This window comes from Pteropus medius, unplaced genomic scaffold (assembly GCF_902729225.1).
Source record: "Pteropus medius unplaced genomic scaffold, Ma_sr-lr_union100, whole genome shotgun sequence".
Taxonomy (NCBI): domain Eukaryota; kingdom Metazoa; phylum Chordata; class Mammalia; order Chiroptera; family Pteropodidae; genus Pteropus; species Pteropus medius.
In genome coordinates, this window is record NW_024349799.1 from 3,630,686 (window position 1) to 3,650,424 (window position 19,739).

A 19,739-nucleotide genomic window follows, 5' to 3' on the forward strand; every position below is an offset into this window, starting at 1 on the left:
TCTATGCAATTTGATTTTTAAGTTAGATTCAATAGACTGTATACTTGAGTACCACCAGTGCTTTGGGGGATAGAAAGATGAATAAATATGGTCTCTTTCTACAAGGAACTTGAACCTAGTGGGTAAATATCTAGTGATAATGGGAAGCAGAATGAAACAAAGTGCCACTGTTCAGGAATAGGTTACATCCTGTGCGGGTGTAGAGAAGGGAGACTTGGTGACTGAAGAGAGATGTGGGAATGCCTTAGAATGTTCATTCATTAGCTCGGCAAATGTTTACTGAATATCACTTACAACCCAGGTACTGGGAATATATCTGTGAACGAAACAGACAAAATTCCTGACCTCATGAGGTTTACTTTCTGGTGGGAGGGAGATGGATAATAAAATAAGGAAGTCATCGAGCGTGTTCAAGGATAAGCTGGGAGACAGTCTAAGGAATGCTGAGGGTTGGGGTGGGTTTGCAGTTTTTAAATAGGTCGGTCACAGAAGGCCTAGGGGAGAAGGTGACATTTGCACAAAGACGTTTGGACCGAGGTAGGAAGGTTTGGAGACTCACGATAGGGGGCTAAAAAGACCGGAGGGTACTCCTGAGCGCGGGGCAGCGTGAATGAAGGACGGGAGCGATGGAAGTGCAGACACTGGTCAGGGCAGCTGGGCCTGGGGTGTCGAGGGACAAACAGGAGGCGAAGAGGGCGGCAGAGGCCGTTTGGAACCTAGGAACAAAGGTCGAAACCTTGAAAACTGTGGCGATGGTTTTCGGTGTCTTTGCAGATGTCCTGTCCTGTCTCCCTGATTAAAACATCAGCCGCGTACCCCCACCTCGAGGACAGTGGTCCCTGTGATTATTTCTCATTTCTCTTCCCACGAGGTTTCATTCCAAGTAGCTGCTCAGAAATTGTGTTGATTAAGGGACCAGGTCTTTCCTCTGGGTTAATTGTACCACTGGCTCTTACTTCATTTCGAGGTCTCCCTTAGTACAGGCCAAGTACTCTGCAGGGTCCCAGGTGGCTCAGTCCTTGTGTTTTAACACATTGCTTTCACGTGGATCATCTTTGGGGCACAGAAAAAGTTTAGAGGCGCCAGGCCTATGAGCAACAGCAACAGAGTGGAAGACCAAGCAGGCCTTTTGAGTAACAGGATTTGGGGCCAGGGAGAGGAATGCCACATTTCCCAGCAGGTCTGGAGACCAGAGACTTGCTGGCTGGATAGGTAGAGTTGCCCTGAGCTGCAGATGCTGTTGAGAGAACAACTGTGCAAGATGATCATAGTTTCATATGTATCCTGAGTATTAAGAATCCAGATTTCACACAGGAAGAGAGGAGTGCCTTTGGTCAAGGGCAAGAAAGGGCTTTTAAAACAGATTGCTTATCAGCCTGTTTTAAGGTGACTGCTTGGAACTACTGATATGTACAGTGATAAATGTATTAGATGTATTAGGTGTCACTGCCTGGGGAAATACTGATATTTCTCTCCAGAAAAACAAAAAACAAAAAAAAAACCTGACTTTTTAGACTTCTGCTTTTCTAAAGGAGAAGTTGACCACAGCAAGCAGAGGGCAGTGTGCCTTGGGGCAGTTATCATGTTCATGGGTACATCTCAGCTCCAGTTGCCATCAGCAGTAAGGTTTCCCCCCAAATGAATACTTGCTGCTAACCACAGACTGCCAAGTCATTCCAGGGCTTGGCACACTGTTGGGCCTGTCTGAGAGCGTTGCTCATGTGGCAGCTTAGAGTTTACTGATGAGCCGCACATAGATGTTGGCCCTGTAAGTACTGAGATCCGTCCTGGGAAGTGTGTGGCTGAGGTCTGGACCCAGTGACATTAAAAACTGATTCCTCCTTGCCTTTCTAAACATCTTTGTTGTTGGGCACCATCGACCATTCATTCCCTTCTATTTGAAATGCCCCAGCTTCAGAGTTATATTATCATTGCCCTGTAACAAATTACCCCCAAATTTAGCAGCTTAAAGCAACCGTTTTATTGTGCTTGGGGCATATTCCTGGGTCAGAAGTTTGGACAGGGCACAGCAGAGACAACCGATTTCTGCCTTGCCGTGTTCAGGGCTTCCTCGGTTGGGAAGACTTGAAATTTTGATGGTAACTTGATGGCAAAGGACCGGAGCCAACTGAAGACTTATTCACTCATATGTCTGGTGCCCGGGCCAGGGGTGGCTTGAAGAATGGAGTTGCAACATGTGGTCCGTCCATGTGGCCGGGCTTCTTTACAACATGGCAGCTTCGGGGTAGTTGGGCTTCTTACTCAGTGGCTCAGGGCTCCAAGTAAGAGTGTTCTAGAGAAAAGCTGGACCCCGCCTTGGAAGTCACACACCATCCCTTCTGTCGTACTGTGTTGGTTGAACCAGTCACCAGCTTATTGTTACTCAGGGGAAGGGGCATGGAACAATGGGCCATGTGCCACAGTTAGTGAAGCAGATTTTTTTTTCCTCCTGGCTTCTCTCCTGGTTCTTTGGCTGTTGTTCTAAGTTATCAAAAGATGTTGGGATTTTTCCTGAAGTTGTCCTTGTTCCTGCTTTTACTCTACCCTCGCAGGTCATTGACATGCATGATTTTACTGGCCACCTAGACGTTGGTGAATTCAGTCTGGGTCATCTGTCCTGATCTTTCTCCCGAGTTCCAGAACAGACACACAGATTGTCTCACGGGCACTGCACCTTTAGTATCCCCGAACCGAACACATTTATGGTTCCTCTGCAAACCTGCTTCTTCTGCGTTCCTTATCTCAGGTGGTGACACCACCGCTGACTCAGCCACCTCGTGAACTCAGAACTCCTTCCTTTCCCTCATCTTTTCATCTGGCCATTTTACCCAGATGATTTTGTCTCCTACTGTCTCTTAAATCTCTTCCTGCTTTGCTGTGCAAAAGATCCTTACTTTAGTTCAGCGTTCCTTCATCTTGGACTATTATGATAAACTGCTAACTGTCTCACAATCTCTACAGAATGACTTATCTAAAACACAAAGCTGGCCATGCTGTTTTTCTGCTTAAAAATCACTGAGCCCTTGTTTTGAGGGTGCAGTCCAGTCTCCTTGGTTATGGTCTGTACGACTCTCTGTGATCTTGTCCTTACCTCCCTCCTCATCTTCCAGCGAACCCTCCTTTCCACTTGGTTTCTAGCAGTGCCAGACTTTAGTGCCTGAAGCAAACAGTGGTATTTCTTGCCACTTTGACTCTTCCTGCCCTTCTTTTATGTCTTCCTGGAAAACTCCTGCTCATCCTTTAAAACCCTACAGTCATCTGCTCTTTGAAGCCTTCTCTGATTCTCTAGACAGAGTTCATCATATTTCTCTAGATTTTGTACACTCTTTTCATTGTGTGTTTTCATTAGGCTCTTGTGAGATCTTTAAGGGCAGAGAACTAAATCTTTTAGTGTGAGCTTCTACGGCCTGATGGGGACTAGGGAGTCATTCATATGTGTTGTCACATGGCATTAATCAGGGGTAGTTGATACAGATCCTGGACATTTTCCCTGAATCTGCGATTGCCAGAGTTTCCAGGCCCCTCCTTATGTCACTCATCCTTTCAAGTGGTTTCTTATCAAGAGTCACCAATTGTACTTTTTATATATAAAGAGGCCCATACCAAATCACCAGCTGTGTTTGTCCAAATAGGAGGGGAAGGTTTGTCTGACTCAGACCAACGAGACCTTTCCGTTGCAGTACTATGTCTGTGTGCTTTGTGGCTCTCGAACAGAACTTGGCCAGCTCTTCTTCTTAGGAACGAGGCCTTTCATCTCTTTAGTGCTTATGCCGGCTTAGCAACAAGGAGTGCAAGAATTTCCCACAGGGAAAGAGGAGACAAGAAGGATGCCCCTGGGACCTTCGGTCGTCCACAAACGGGATAATTCAAAGCAGGGACTATTCTTTCACTCATTCGTTCCACCCATATTTAGTGAGTGCCCACTGTGTACCAGGCATTCTTTCAGATGCTAGGAATACAGTGGTGGACAAAACAGAAGTTCTTAACTTTGTGAAGCTTCCATTCTGGGAGGTGAAGTGATCACTACTCTCCCTTAGGAGGCTTCTGTTCTGGGGGGTGTCTTCGCCACGTCTGATCTGGCTGTGAGTCCCTAGCTCAGTACTTTGTGCTTAGCAGGCAGTGAACAAATGTTTGTGGAGGAAATAAAAGAGTGTTGTTGGACAAATAAGGTTTAACTGGGCATTTTTTTTTTTTCTTTGAGGGAAGGGAACTCGATTTTATTAAGTACTTGCCAGGTGCAGGGCAATCTCCCATAGAAGATCCTGGTCTTCCAGGCAGAAGTGCCCTTCAGAGAGCCCGTGCGTCAATTGCCGGGCTGTGTGGCTGATTTGACAGCCCTCCAGAGTGAACTACAAAATGAGCCCTCCACGTTTCGGCTGACAGCTACGGGTCCCCAGTTGCCTCTTTGCCTCAATAAACATCCAGCCCAGACCAGTTAGCTGGGTTGGGCGCGTTGGGGAACATATCTTTTTCTTTCTCTCTTTTCCATTGTTTGGTGGCCTAGTACAAGTGTTTTAAATAGAACAGACATCATGGCTATAAAACATCTGTAACACTGCACATTTAGTAAAGTTCCTGGCGGCCCGAGGTCTGTTTGATTGGTGATGTTTTTGCTGCGACTGTTGTTTCATTTTCCCCCCATTTATCCCTCTGGAAAATAAAGTTTTCTTTTATGTGACGATTTATAGAAATCTGTTCCTGGCATGAGGAGAACACGGACATGTTAGGATATTAGTGTAGCAGAGAAATACTACCTCTGAGGCAAGGGGCACCTTTATCTTTTTCAGAGAATGGCCTTCCTCATGTGAAATAGTCTGTTACTCTTTGTAGGGTAAGGGGCTGCCTAGGTTGAGATAGATAAAGACACTGCTTTGCAATAGGTAGCATCCGTTTTGCTGGAGCGTCTTCCACCCTTGAAATACCGTGGTGGCCCAGTACCACTGCCAGGGGTGGGCTGATTCAGACTGGTGTCCAAGAAATCTGAGGGAAGTAGAATTGATAATAATTAGTCATTAAATTTATGGAGTGTGCTTCATGCCTCTTCCAAGTGCTTTTCCTTCTGATGGTTAGTCTGTGGAGCAGGCAGGGGAAGTTCGATCTCCATTTGTGGACGAATAGATAGAGGTGAAGTCACTGGTGGGGAAGGAAAGGTGATGGGGAAGAGAGAGAGGCACTGCGTGCCTGTCATTCAGCCCTGTGCTAAGCACATTTCATGTGTTAGCTCTTTCAGTCCAATTTTGTAGGAGGAGAAGCTTAAGTTCAGAGATGCTCAGTCATTTGCCAGGGCCACCTAGTATATGTGCGACAGAATTGAGATTCCTGGGTTTCTCCTCTTTCTGTTCCGTCACTTGGCCTGCTCGGGGTGCTGGGATTAGAACCTGGTCCTCCCATCTCCGGAATTTCCAAATCTGGTGCTCTTTTCAAGCCTTCAAGGCCCTCTTGGATTTAGAAAGATCTCCCTCCGTCTCTTGAGAGGTGAGACATTTAATAAAAGGTAGAGAGACTTGCTCACGATTCTCCTGGCTTCCCTTTTTCACGGCAAACACTTTTTTTTGGGTCCCCCTTCTTCCCTCAAAGGAAGTTCCTTGTGGCGGATGGCAGGGGGCCAGACCAGCACATGCTGGAGTGGGAGGTAGGGTGGGATTGACCTTTTCCCTCTCAACAGATAGGTATGACCCTAGCAGATGGCGAATGTTTTAAGACCCACACCAAGGGTGCAAGGTGCTTATCTCTCTTCTTGGCGTTCCCGCTTGCCGCCTTCCTCCATGTCCGTTCTGGAACAGTTGACTGACAGAACAGGGAGGGACTTGCTGATGAGGGAGATGACCCCAGGCCGGTCACTAGGACTCGGGTCTAGTACCTTCCTCTGGTTCATGCTTTTCTCGCCACTCTTGCCTGCACCCCCTTGCCAACATCGAAGCATTAAGGTGACCTGGCGCCCCCACAGTGGCCCTGCTTTTCTCTTTTAACGGCCTGATTGAAGAGTCACTCCGCTGTTTAAACCCTTTGGAAGTTGCCGATGCCTCCCTGGCTGGCCTTCCCTGCCCAGCTGTCTCCTCCTTGTATTCCATTGACATCTTGTGCTGCAGTCTTTTAGATACACTTGCAGCCCTTCGACCAACATTGAAGCTGATACAGCCTCTGCTGGGGAGGCCCTTCTCTACTTCCTTTCCTGGCTGCCCCCTGCTAACCTTCGAGCCTCAAGTCATGCTCAGCCCTGTGCTTCCGAGCCCCATTATGCTATATACTAACAGAACTTTTTACTTGACTGTAAGCACCTTTGGAACACAGACCAAGTCTCGTTCCACTTTACATCCACAGAGCCTAGCACAGTGCTTGGCACATAGTAGGTCCTCAAAACACATTCGATGAGAGAATGAATGAACGAGTATGGCTTGCTACCAGACACATTCCTCTCAGTTTATCTTCTCTTGACCTCTTGATCTTCATCCTTGCTCTTTTGGGATTCAGCAAGCATTTTTTGAGCACCTACTATGTACCAGGCACTTTTACATACTTATCTCTCGTGATGCTTATAGCAACTCTATGACATAAAAGTATAGCCCTTCACTTTACACATGACTCGCCTGACATTGCGCAGCTAGGGAAGTGGCTAAGCTGGGACTCAGTCCCAGGCTCCTCCACTCTTCTGTGGCTTTTTCCCCTGATCAGCATGGTAATAATGAAAAAATATCTCTGCTTTGTTGAGGTCTCCATCCCCCACCTTTTCTCCCTTAAGATGGCAGAAGCTGCTTCTTACAGAGCCCTGATTGCACATTAGAATCTTCTGGGGAATGTTTAAAAAATGCTGATGACCGGGCCTCACCATGGACCAATGAAATCAGGATCCCTGAAGGCGAGCCCCGTGTCAGTAGGTTTTAATGACTCCCCAGGTGATTCGAAGTTGCAGCCGGGACTGAGTGCCACTGCACTATGAGAGTGTCATGAACCTGCAGCCTTGCTCAGCTCCGTGGATTAGGTGAAACTTGCTCATCAAGAACTGATTGCCATGTGCATCTAAAATATGTTAATGAAGGTAATCAAGGCTAAGGGTTAAGGCTGCCATTTCGTTCTTTTCATGAAATCAACTGGAGGGTTTGGGGGATGGAATGCCTAGGCTTCAGAGCCTGCCTACTGTTAAAGTTTTTCTTCTTTCTCTCCTAAGAAGAGCTGTTTAGTTGTTGCTGATGACAGTGGGCCTCATCTCTCAGGTGGCTCCCAGCTTACCAGAGGAGTAGGTTCTAGAAGTCATCTGCTGGGCAGTCTTCCCTAGGATACAGTCCCCCGCCCCACCTCCACCGCCCCCATCGCCGCCCGAAGCTTGCTTTTCCTTAACCAAGGGCCTGTACTCTCGCCCATTCTTTGTGACATGGCTTCCAGCCCAGCCCTTGAGCTTTCCTCACGTCATGTGGAGGATGCAGAGTCCTTCCAAGATGGTAGGTAAAAGAGTGGGCATTGAGTTTTGGTAACCCAGGAACTTTGAAACGCTTAACTTCATTATAGAAACCATCTCTCTGGTAGCTGCTACCCAGGTGACCTGAAATGTTTTAGGAAAAGAGCAGTTTAGGAAGTAGGAGGGGATGTTCTGAAGTCATCACCACAGCTGTGCATTAGTCAACCGAGGCCGGCACACCGCTGGCTCCGGTTACCTTGACCACGGTACCTCTCAGCTTGGACAGAGGCACTGGGGAGGCTCAAGCCGCGGGGAGAAGCTCTCAGGAAGGTTTGGGTTGGAGGCAAAGGCTCAGGTGTTGGTTCTTCTTAGCCCCTCCTACGAGCTATGTTCTTGGAGTAATAATTTCACATTTGCTGTGTCAGTTTGTGTTAGTCAGAACAGGGCTTCATGCCCCATATTTCAAAGGAAGAACGTGAGGCCCAGAACTGTTAGGAGACTTGACCCAGCCTCATCTGATCAACCAGGGTCAGTTATTTAGTGTGTCTCAGTGTACAGAGATGGGCTTGAAAATGCACATCAGGTGGATAGAGAGAAGATATTTTAAACTTCTTGTTGTTCTTTCATTTGGATCATTTCTGTATGGCAGAATCACCTTGGACCTATGCTTTGGCCAGGGGACCCAAGACCATCCCTGTCACCATTTCTAAGGACTTACTCCTCATCGTGAGTCATCTTCTGCGTCTTCAGAAGAATTCCAGCCTGGGTGGGCGAACTGGGCACCCAAGGCTGAAATGACAAGCACAGATAGAAGGAACTGAGTTCACATCGGCCCGCCATCCTGTCTGGCCCTTCTTTCCCAACTCTTCCTGAGATTTATTAAGAATCTGCTTTGGCCGCCTTTCCCTTTGGGAGTGGGTGGGTGGGGACGACTCGAAAGGCACATCTTTCAGATGCAGCAATGCACAGCTTCCTGGCACATCGAGCCACACACAGTAAAGGGTACTTGATTTCGTTTAATACCACTGCCGTAAAAGATTATGGGTTTTAATTGCATCTGCATATTGGTCATCATTTGAACACTGGGGTCTTCCGCATAGTGAGTACAGCTCACTCTGTGGTGAATATTGGGTGGGGGGAGCTCTGAGCAGAATGGAGTGATGGAAAAATTACCTGTGAATGCAGAGCAGCTCGGTGCCTGTGATTGGGTTGATGACCAGGCAGCCAAGCCACCTCGCTCACTATCAGTTGATGCGTGGGTCACGATCCTTAATTTCCTGTGCTTTCCAAGGCAGCACTCCATCTCCACACCTTTTCTGTTACCTCCCCCAGCCCCCAGTCTGAGTGGCACAGTCTAGGATATTACTCTCTGATACCAATCTGTGGACAGGTCAGCCTTGCCGGCTGCAGCTTTTCCCCCAAGGGTAAGAGGAAGTAGTATTTTTTAAATTAGCCTGGGAGGGAGCCAGGCAGAGGGCTCTGAGGATGGAGAGTTTGAGCTCCTAGCGGGAGCATCCCGATCGTTTCGCCACAAGCACACCTTCCCCTTTAGGTGAGTTACTGTTGTTTTAACCAGAGGTAATGTTGTAACCTGACTAGGTCGGATAATTGTGTGTAAATTATATTCTAGCCCCATATAGAGGAAGGCTATTTTTTTCCTTCCAATTTTAAAGCTGTTTAGAGGGATTGCCAATTGTAGCCTGAACCTTAATGCTTTCTGGCTAATGGCTCTAGACGGGGAAGGAGCGTTCTGAGAAACATTTGGGGTTAGATTTATAATTAGTTTCCTCTGAAGTTAAATTAATTTCTGAATTGGCAATATCAGATATCGTTTCACCTTTGTCCAGTGGTCAGCCGTGGATGAATCGAGGCACACAGAATTAGCTGGCAGATGAAGCAGTGGGGAGCACACTGTCTTGAACACTTGGATTTATTTTAAGCCCTTTTTGTATTCAGACTCCACTTTTAGGGATCTTTTTGGTCTGTCCTTTAAGAAAAAGCTTTATTGATACGATTTACCCATTTAAAGCGTATAGTTCAGTGGTTTTTAGTGTATGCATGGTTGTGTGCACCCATCACCACAGTCAATTTTAGAGCATTTTTGTCACCTCTAGAAGAAACCTCATACCCTTTAGCCATCACCGCCCTTCCTCTCTCCCAGCCCTAAGTAACCACTAATCTACTTTTTGCCTCTATGGATTTCCTATTATGAACTTTCCCATGAATGGAATCATATACTATGTGATCTGTTACCACTGGCTCCTTTCACTTAGTGTATCGTTTTCAAGGTTCAGCTATACCGGAGTGTATATGAATGCTCTATTCCTTTTTTGCGGCTGAATAATATTCCATTATGCGGATATGTCACATTTACTTTATCTGTTCATCCATTGATGGACATTTGGGTTGTTCCACTTTTTGACTATTATGAATAATGCTGCTGTGAACATTTTGTGTAAACGGTCTTAGGTAAACACGTGTGAATTTCTCTTGAGCATCTACTAAGAGTAGAATTGTTGGGTCATCTGGTAACTGTTTAATCTTTGGAAGAATTGCCAGACTGTTTTCCAAAGCAGCTGAACTGTCGTACATTTTGACCAGCAGTGTCCAGCCTGTCCTTTTTGCCTCTTTGCTTCAGAATTGAAAAGGGCAGTCAGACTTGCTGCTCAGCTGTGCCTTCTTTTCCAATTGTGCCTTTCTGCTGGGAAGAAAGAAGATGACCCAGTTGCAAATGAAAGTGTAGGAGACTTCACTGAATAGAATGGGCAAGATTTTGACTCTCCATTTTTTGTCACTATCGGTGCTGTGTGACTTTGGACGCTTAATCTCTCTGAGCCTCAGTTTCCTTGACTGTGGAAGAGCAGCTGAAACCCGCCTGGGGTAGATTGAGGCCTAAGTAAGGCAGCTCATGAGAAGGGCACAGCCCAGGGCTTGCCCGCAGCGGGTCCATGGTGCAGGCAGAGCCTCAGCCTGAAGGAGACACAGATACCAGGGCCTTCAATAGGGGAAAGGGACCTTTCTCAGTCTCTTGGATCTTATTAGGTAGGAACCTGTCCATGCATAAACTCTGGCCCCATTTTTATGATGTGTTTTATCAGAGAAGCTTAAATTCTTGGGCAGCGTTCAGGTTGCTCCTCCTTACAGTTCGCCTTGCTCTCCCTACTCCCTCACCTCCCACCAGGTATCACCTTACCTTTTGAGGCAGAGACTCGTCTCTGTGGCCCTAGTCATCGTGAGTAAGCAGTGACGAGTGTGACCTGCTTGCCTTGGGAGGGCAGGTTCAGATTGTCGCATGTGTAGGGATAATGTTCTCCTGCTCATGATTGGTGGAGAGCTTCCAAGTGGTCTCTCACTCCACTGTCCCCAGGAAAAGGTGAGACCAGGGCCGTGGTGTCCTGGGGTCTCTGCCAGGTAGGTCCCTGTATTAGTTTTCAAGGGCTGCCATAGCAAGTTACAACACGGTGGGTGCTGTAAGCAGCAGAAGTATGTTCTCTCACAGTTCTAGAGTCTAGGAGTCTGAACTCTAGTTATTGGCAGGGGAGAAACTGTCCTCTGCCTCTTTCTAGCTTCTAGCAGCTGCTGGAAGTTCTTGGTGTTCTTCGGTTTGTAGACCCATCACTCCAGTTTCTGCCTCCATCTTCCCATGACCTTCTCTTTTGTGTCCCCTCTCCTCCTAAGGACACCAGCCATTGGATTTAGGGCTCATTCTATATCCAGGATGATTTTATCTCAAGGTCCTTTACTAATTACATCCGCAAGGACCCTATTTTCAGATATGGTCACATTCTGAAGTTCTAGGTGGACATGAATTGGGGCGGGGGGCGTCTTGTCAACCTACTACATGTGATTCTAGAAACATTTGGAGAAGTTCCCCAGTATCTGACCTGTGTTCTGGTTGTGTATGCTAAGTGAGTTTTGTGACTGGATTCAGATGTGCTGGTGCTGGTGCTGGTGCTGGTGCTGGTGTTGGTAGCAACAGAGTAGTTTAGGGGGAGGAGGGAAGGATGAATAAAGTTCTGGGAGAGCTTAGGAATGTTCGAGGGTAGGCCCCTTAGAAGAAACACCCTAAGGAATGGGGCTTTAGAGTTTAAGATTTCGGTGGCCTTAGTCAGCCCTGATAGAGCTTCCTCGTCATACAAAAATCGGGCTTAATTCTCAAATGCAGAGTGACATAGGAGAACTGACGTGTTGCCGATAGCACGCGATTTCATCCCAGATTCTGAAGAACAAAGGGCTCACCAAATTCAGACTCTGGGATGAAATCGTGTGTTATCTGCCAGCTTTTCAGTTCTCCCTTGTCACTGCTTTGGCTTTAACTATCACGTGACATCCCTCTGGGACTTGATTTTTCCATCTGCGTCATGGGGATGGTGGACAGTTGGGTTTGCAAGAGCCCGCTCGGGACTGGCACGCTAACGTCTTTCTCGGATTGTTCCACCTTGGGGTCCCCACAGAAGAGAGAGCATCTGTCAACGAGCCTGTGATCCTGGGCAGTGAAGATGGCTCGTATTTTTTCACGAAGGGGAATTTGAACTCTTTTTAGGAACATGATGCTGGCAAGAGCTGACTTAATTTCTCCAGGCCTTTCTCATACCCATTTAAGGCTCTCTAGAGTCATTCCCTGCCTTTCCACGCATTTGTCAGGATTAAGAAATATTTGTTGTTGTTTTCTTCTGTGACAACTAATATCTTTGGACCAGTGCTGTTGGATCTAAGTTTTCTCCTTCAATCTCATTCTCAAGTGTAATTTCTCTTTTCATCCCCCACCTTCTCATTTCAACACACACGTCCACACACACCTGCTTTATCCTATTTTATAAAAATACAACCAGCGGCCCCACTCCCAGTGATCATTTTCAGATGGCAACACATTTTTTAAAAGGGAATTTTTGAAACAACAACAAAAAAAGCCAGCTCTCTGGCTTTTAGAGGCCGGAAGGTAGAGTGTTCTTTGCAGCTCCAGTTAGCAGCTGGCTTTGGCCAGTTCTTCTGTGTAAACAAGCAATTTTCTGAACCGGAATGGTGCTGGGGTTTTCTTTGTGGAGCCAAGAGGTTTGTGGAGAGCAGCGATGTTTAGTTAAATTACTGGTCTAGATGCAAAACTTTGCAGCAACGAGTTGTGAGAGTCTGAATACTCCCCACTCCCCTAGGTGTGTGTCACACACGCACGCGCGCACACACGCACACCCCCCACTTCCCAGAGTGCTGCCTTAAACCACAAAAGGAGAGCATCTGTTGAGGGAGAGGGTTGTCCCCCAAGTGGCACAATGCTCTTGGTGGATATCTAGTGTCTCTAAGAGGAGAAAGCATTCACATATCAAAGTGTTTTCTGCAACCGCTCCACCAACAACTCTAAGCAAAGGAAATTTAAGATCAGTTTCTTAATGGATTTGAGGCTGAGCTCTCTCTGGAGCAGATGGGTGGCTCTCTCCATCGTGGCGTGCTGTGGGGGCCGAGCCGGCCGGCTGAGCATCGTGGCATGCAGTGGCGGGCTTCACTGTACCTTGTGTGGTTAAGTACTGTGTCGGCGTGAAGCCTGTGGGTTAGGAAACAGTTAGTTACCCGCCAGGCCTAACACAGGAAGAAAACACAGGTGGCTCTCTGCACTGTGGGTGGAGAGGATTTTTTATCATGCAGAGACTGTAGAGCTGGGAGGCCATGGGGGGACTTGAACTACTCACTGTGTCCAAGCTGAGAAGAGGGTTAAAGTTGTGGAGGTACTGGAAGGTTCCTGAGGCAAATAGAAGCCGAGACTCAAGCATTGGGAATAGAGTTACCCGCAAACACACACGTGTGAGTGGGCACACACACACACATGCATGCATGCACACACCTACACAGAAACCTTGATAACATCGATGGGAATTTGAGGACCTCCGGGCAGTGCCCCTGAGAGCCTGGACACGGCATCCCAGTGTGTCCCCTTCTTGCCCTGCCCTCCTCAGCAGCCATGGAGATGGAAGGGAAATGGGGAGAAAGTGTGATTCTGGAGTCCTCTGCCTGCTTCCTGAGTTCCTCTCCAGAATGTAAATCTTCGAGCAGTCCACAGTCCGTCCAGCAGTGGTGCCATCGGGATGCTGGAAGTAAATCATTCCCATTTCTCCCAGCGCACGCCAGGCGGGAGAGTTCACCATGCAGACCCAGAGGCCCCCCAGCCGCGGTGCTCCAGCCGTGGTGCTCCAGCCGTGGTGCTCCAGCCGCGGTGCTCCCCTTTCCTGTAGCCCAGACGTCGGCGAGCGGCTAACCAAGTGTCGCACATCTTCCCAGTGGCCTTTTCACGTTTGGAAGGCTTTGGTTAAACCAGTTTCCTTTTAGTGTTTGTTGATGAGTGGGATCCATCACTGTATCTGAGCTGCTTCCTGCAGAGGATGTTTTAGTAACTCGGACGCTTTGGCTCATTGTCTGGGGCCTGGGATTTCTCATCCTTCTTTTTAAAAAAAAGTGTTTAAATACTTTTCGAGACTGTGTAGATTTATAGCTGGGCATCTGCCCCAGTGTTTAGGGCTGTGTCTTGGCAAGTTTACGGCGATGGGGCAATGGCGGAGGGTGTAAGAGGGGATCTTTTCATTTAAGCTGTTACTGGGGAAGGCACATTCTGTTGACTTCTGTTATTTGAAATGAAGACACGTTGGTCGTTTAATTCTCTGTGTCCGTGTGAATGTTTGGAGTATAAATAAGGCCTGCTCTATACCCATCTGGCTCTGAACAATGTGTAAATGAGACCATGGGGTTCATTTTTCTAGAATGTCTCTCCAGAGTTTCTTTAAGTTGAGAATTCCACTTGTGCATGTTTGTAGCTCACATTAGTGTTTCTTTATAGATATTTAATTAGTTGGCTGGGGTAAAAAAATAGGAATGAAAAGTCTAAAATGAAACTGTTGGGAGTCTTTGCCTATTTGAAATCACATAGAGATGCAGGAGAGTGTTTTTGAAATTATAGTGGAAGAGACTGGAAGCAATAAGAGTAGATTTTTCACAGCTTTTTGTATAAGGTATCTTAGTGCTGAATGTTTATTATAAACTCGAAGGGTGAACTTAGCAATCAAGTTTGGATTCAGTTACAGTGACCATTTATTTAGCATCTACCAGGTGTCTCACTAGATACTTTGGCATGTTATTTAATTCAGTCCTAAGAGGAACCTTGTGTGGTCGACTAATTATTACATTTCCATTTTATAATGGATTAAATGTCTTATTATATTAGATTGTAAGCTCCAGCACCTAGCACTTAATATATCTGTTGAATGAATACATTAGGAAAGTTAGGTTAGTAAAATTTGGCGATTAGTGAGTGTAGGGAGAGATTTAAATCTGGAGAGGGCCTGATGGTGTTTCACCTCAAAAGTGACCTTCATCCACCAGGGAGATCAAGGAACACATAAGAGGAAGATGGACAGTAAGGAGCAGAATTAGATGCTCACCATTTAACAAGAGTTTCTTGGATCTTGGTGTTGTGGACACTGGTTGGGATCTTTCTAGAATGTTCTCATGTACATGATCTCATCTAACCTCCCATTCATCCGAAAGAGACAAAAACAGTAAATCACAGCTTTAAACACACGTGCAAACCACTGCATGGCTCTCACAGCCAATAGGAAGTCGCGAGGATGGTGTTCTCTTAAAATAGTTCAGGAAGTCCGCTATTTCAAAGGTTATTCCAGTTGGGTTGCGGTGGCACAAGTCCCCTCTGGGAGCTGCTAAGCTAAACATGAGCTCCTCGAAACCTGGGAGCCACCTTTGTCGTGGCCATCGTACTTACAGACTCATGAGAGTTCGGGGCTAGGTGGGACTTGGAACTCTGGTCCAGGACTTCGCTGTGCAGAGGACAGAACCCAGACCTCAGGGTGAGTCCTGCTCAGGGTCACACCCAGACTGAGACATAGGATAGGGTTTCCAGTGCCTTTTATACTCCTCAGCACAGCCTACCAGTACTCACTGTGCCCCCAAGTGTCACTCAGCTGAGGCTTTTCTGTTGGGGGCAGGTTGGTTGGTTCTTATCTCTCAGCAAATGTGTCAGGAGCCTTGGTGATGACAGTGGTCCAGGCAGCCATGGCCTCATACTTCGGTATCCTGTATCGAATTATAATAGACATATGTGACATTGTGGACTTTTTATGTTCCAAGATGTGTCTCATTCCTTTATTTTGGGGTTTCGGTCATACTTTTCTTCTCATCAGACATTTCTCCCGAGCTTTACAGAGGTATAATTGACAAATAAAATTTCAAGATAAAGTGTGCAACATTATGATTTGGTATATGTAAATATTGTGACAAGATTCCTCCCATTGAGTTAAGACATTGAGCTTTTATATGCAGCCACACTGGTGAGACCTGTACCACTGAGTTTTTAAGTTTTTTATTTGACTTTAAAAAAAACCCCACAGAGCCTAAACTCAGTCTTCAGAATAAAACTTACCTTCTTTTTTTCCTTTTTGGCTCCTACATGCAAGATTTTTGATTTCTGCTCTGAACAGTTTGTCATTGAGCTTCCTTCTTCCTTTGCTTTGGAACTGATGGAGTCCTGAAATGTGGCCACACACATTCGTTTTCGTAGACACCAAACATTTGTGGGTTCTGTATGCCCAATTCTGTTTTTGCCATTTCAGGGGGTGTCGAGAGGAATGAGGAGCTGTCACCGCCTGGGGGAGGAAGTCAGGAAGACGAGATTATCAATGACTTTAGTACTAGGTGGGAAGTAGTGAGTTCTGTGAAAGGCAGACGGGTACAGTGTTAGGGGTATTCAGAAGAGGGAAGAACAGCTTCTGGGTGGGGCGACTGTAGAGATATTTTGAATTTTGGAGAAGGTCGTTGGATCTGGGACAATGGTCATAACTTGCCATTGAAGATTTGGGCATGAAGAGGCATTCCAAGGAGAAGGACCTGTGTGGATAAAGGTGTGGAGACCTGGGGATTAGCTGGGCTTGACTGGGTATAGGGTGAATCAAGGTGAGTCATGAGGAATCATGATGGGAAGGAGGACTAGTGACTGGAGAGTGGCCCTTGTGTGTGAGGTCAGTGTCTGTCTTGTTGGCAGACATATACCAGTGCCCAGAACAACTCAGTGTAGACAGTCCACACATATTTTTGAATTAACGTGTGATTTGCTTATTGACAAATTGTATGGTTACTTTTCTGGGCAGCAGATTTTTATGTACATAGTTCTATTTTGTTTATGTCTCTTAGGTTTCAATAGCCTTGGCACACGACTTTTCTCTCTGTGCTAGTATATCAGAATAAAGCTGTGCATTATGTCCAAAGAGGTTCTGAAGTCCACTCTGGGTCTGTATGAAACTCGAGCCTTTAGATTGTGGCCTGAAGGCCTAAGATATCCAGAGTGACTGTCTCCAGCATCCTCAGATATCCGAAGGCCCCACTCTATGTAGCTTGAGTCTCTCTAAAATTGCCTTCCTAGAGAAATGTGGAGAGTGGCTTGTTTCAGCATCTTAGCAAGTGTTGCTTCAGATAACCTGGTTAACCCATGTCTTCTTCTTGCCGTTTCTTGCAGATGGTCACAAGAACAAAGAAAATATTTGTAGGCGGATTATCTGCGAACACGGTGGTGGAAGATGTAAAGCAATATTTTGAGCAGTTTGGCAAGGTAAGCAGTGCATGGGTTGGAGAGCACATACCTGATCAGTTCGTAGAAGAGGCTGTCATGGTCACTGCCTTTGCCACAGCCGTTTCCTCAAGAACCTTGTCCTTGAACTTGGCCATCATGATTTAAGTGGAATTCGGCGGGAGCTGAGACGGAAGAGCCCGGCTTATGGTTGGTATGGCGCCTCACGTGCCTGCAGGAGCAGACAGAGTGGTCTTTGAGTGTGGTAGTGTTGGCATTTGCTGGCCACGTGGGGCCTCGGCTGGGAGCTGGCGGTGGCAGCGACTGGGGAGGGATGCGGGACTGAGTCATAGGACAAGAGCTCCCACAGAAGCTGCTAGAGGCCTGTGAGACTGCGCTGGGCTTCATTCTGTGCCTTTCTGGATAGCGCGTTGGAGAGGAGTTCCCCTGGGGCCCTTTGCAGCTAAACCCACCCCTGTCAGATGTCCAGGGAAACTCGAAGGATGCTGGGCCTCTACCTGTCAGAATGTCTGTGAGACAGCAGTAAAATTATCCCCTGGGCTCTGCTGCTGGAATAAGCTGAGCAGCACTGAATGCCCCAGATCAGTCAGGAAACTGAATATGAGAGTGTGTGCGTGTGCGTGCCAGACAGACAGAGTCAGACAGAGACAGACAGACGGGATACGTAATCAGGGGTGATGTGCTTAATTCAGCCTCTTTCTAGTTGGTGGGGGAAGACAATGCCTCCTTGGAGAGTGGGTTCTTCTTGAGGATGACACAGTCCTTACGTGAGTGTGTTGCCCTATGGCAGCTTGTGGGGGGCAAATGGGAAACAGACTCTTGTTGGCTCTTATGTCGCAGGAGGCTGGCAGGTGAGTAGCTGAGCTGACTTGCTTTTTGCATCTTTTAGTAGTTGTGGACATTGTCCTGGGAGCCAAGTGTGGAACAGTTCCTCTCGCACAGGTCTGTACGCCCCCCAACTGAGGGGCTGACGTGGCAGAGGGCTGTATCCTATAAAAGACCCTACACCTGTTCTAAGCTTCGTCACTTATTCCCCTCACCTTCATGACAGCTGTCACTCTTTTCTTGGGTGACACAAAGGCACCGCACCCACCGCCCAGTCTGAAGGTTCTGTGCTTTGTTTGCCCGAGGCAGTGGACAGCTATGACCCTATTCCAGGTGTGTCCAGTTGTGAGCTGCTGTCTGGGAAGAGTGCTCTGACCTCTGTTTAGCCTCGAAATGGAGATTTCTTTTGGTCTCTGGTATTAATCAATTTCTGCATGGATGAGAGACCATGCGACCAAGAGAAACCAGCCTCCTCCAGCCCAGCCTTGCATTCAGAATGGCACTTAACTGCCCTTCCAGGTCGGCTGTGAAAGACGTCTTCCCCACGGCACCATCTGCATTGCCAGTTGGGAGCTGCTTCATTCCGGCCAGTTCTAAAGAAGAGCTGAGTGTGTTGGTGATCCTGTACGTTATTGTACTTCACTTTGAGATGGATTTAAAGCACCAAGGGGGGATTTGTCCATTGCCCAGCCCCATCCTGCCTAGGGAGAGAGATTGGAAATAATTAAATGAGACAAGTCCAGCTCGCATAATAGAAGGCTCGGGAGTGCGAGCCCTCTTTGCTACCGTTCCGCCTTTGAAACAGGGCCGGGGGTAGTGTTTGCAAATATCAGGTGGGATTTGTTTTTTTTTCAAGCCACAACCTGCCTTGGAATCTCATGGGCTTGTTTGTGGGTGTCAGGGAAGTTGATGTTGCCCAGATGGGCTGCTGGCATATTCCAGACAGGCTCGTACTTGTCACGTCTCTGCACATTCCCAACTCTTGGTTTCTCTCTCTCTCTCTTTCTCTCTGTCTTTCTGTCGTTTTTCATTAACGCTCACAGTTGCAACCGAGTCCGCCAACAGTGGGAGGCTCTGCAAGCTTTGGCCAGGCTCATGGCAGCAACCATGACTGCCCTGAGAACAGTTGTCCTCTTGTCTGGGAGGCAGTCACAGGCCGTCTTCCCTGGCATGGCCCTCACCGGGTCTGAGGCCATTCAGTTAATTTTGCAGTAACATTCATTGGTGGATTCCGGCAGGATGGGTAAACTTATCAAAGGTTTCATTAAAGGAGTAAGGAGGCTTTTGAATGTATCAAAACCGTAATACTCTCTGTGCTCATGTTTTAGGAGCTTGTTTCATGCATATGCTCTATACATTTTCTGGTTCTGTCTTTTGAATAGCTTTCTCCTCTTTTGGCTGGTGGCTAGTGTTACGTTTGTGTCCCCTTGGGCAGGGCCCACCACCTCTCAGGATTCTGGTATAATTCAGTTGAATCCAGAATGATCAAAGGAGAGGAGATTGCTGCTGGGCCTTAGAGGCAAAGAGTAAATCCAGCAACCTTGAAACGAAGTAACAGTAACAAATTGGCAAACTGACTCTGTCCTGCAGTAGTTTATATTCTGGTTGAAGTAAACAGAACACATACACGCTTACACACACGCACGCACGCATACATGACGTATACGCACACGCATGCACACATTCCTGGCTCTGTAAAGTTGTTTGGGGCTCTTTTCAGTTGGTTTATTGCAAATCAGTGAGGTGTAATTTTATTATTATTTAGTGACTGCATACTAAGTGTTGGGTACTGGGCCAGGCCCTTGACTTCTATTATCTCATTTAATTCTTCTCTGGATGGTTGGAGGAGATAGTGCCCATTTTGTAAGATCGTTAAATCTTTGACACAAGGTCCCATAGCCCCCTGAAAGAGAGAGCGAGATGCAGACTCCCCCTCTAGGCCAC

The 19,739-nt window shown here is 47.1% G+C and overlaps 1 protein-coding gene across 5 annotated transcripts in view; it reads left to right on the forward strand.

Annotated features, from left to right (window-relative positions):
- The window catches only part of MSI2 (musashi RNA binding protein 2), a 375,150-nt gene that overhangs the window by 113,237 nt on the left and 242,174 nt on the right, over window positions 1–19,739 (forward strand). For all 5 annotated transcript variants that reach the window (XM_039885723.1, XM_039885724.1, XM_039885727.1 and 2 more), the window contains exon 6: window positions 16,899–16,991. In XM_039885723.1, the coding sequence (XP_039741657.1) occupies window positions 16,899–16,991 (93 nt within the window). The remainder of the gene's footprint in view (window positions 1–16,898; window positions 16,992–19,739) is intronic.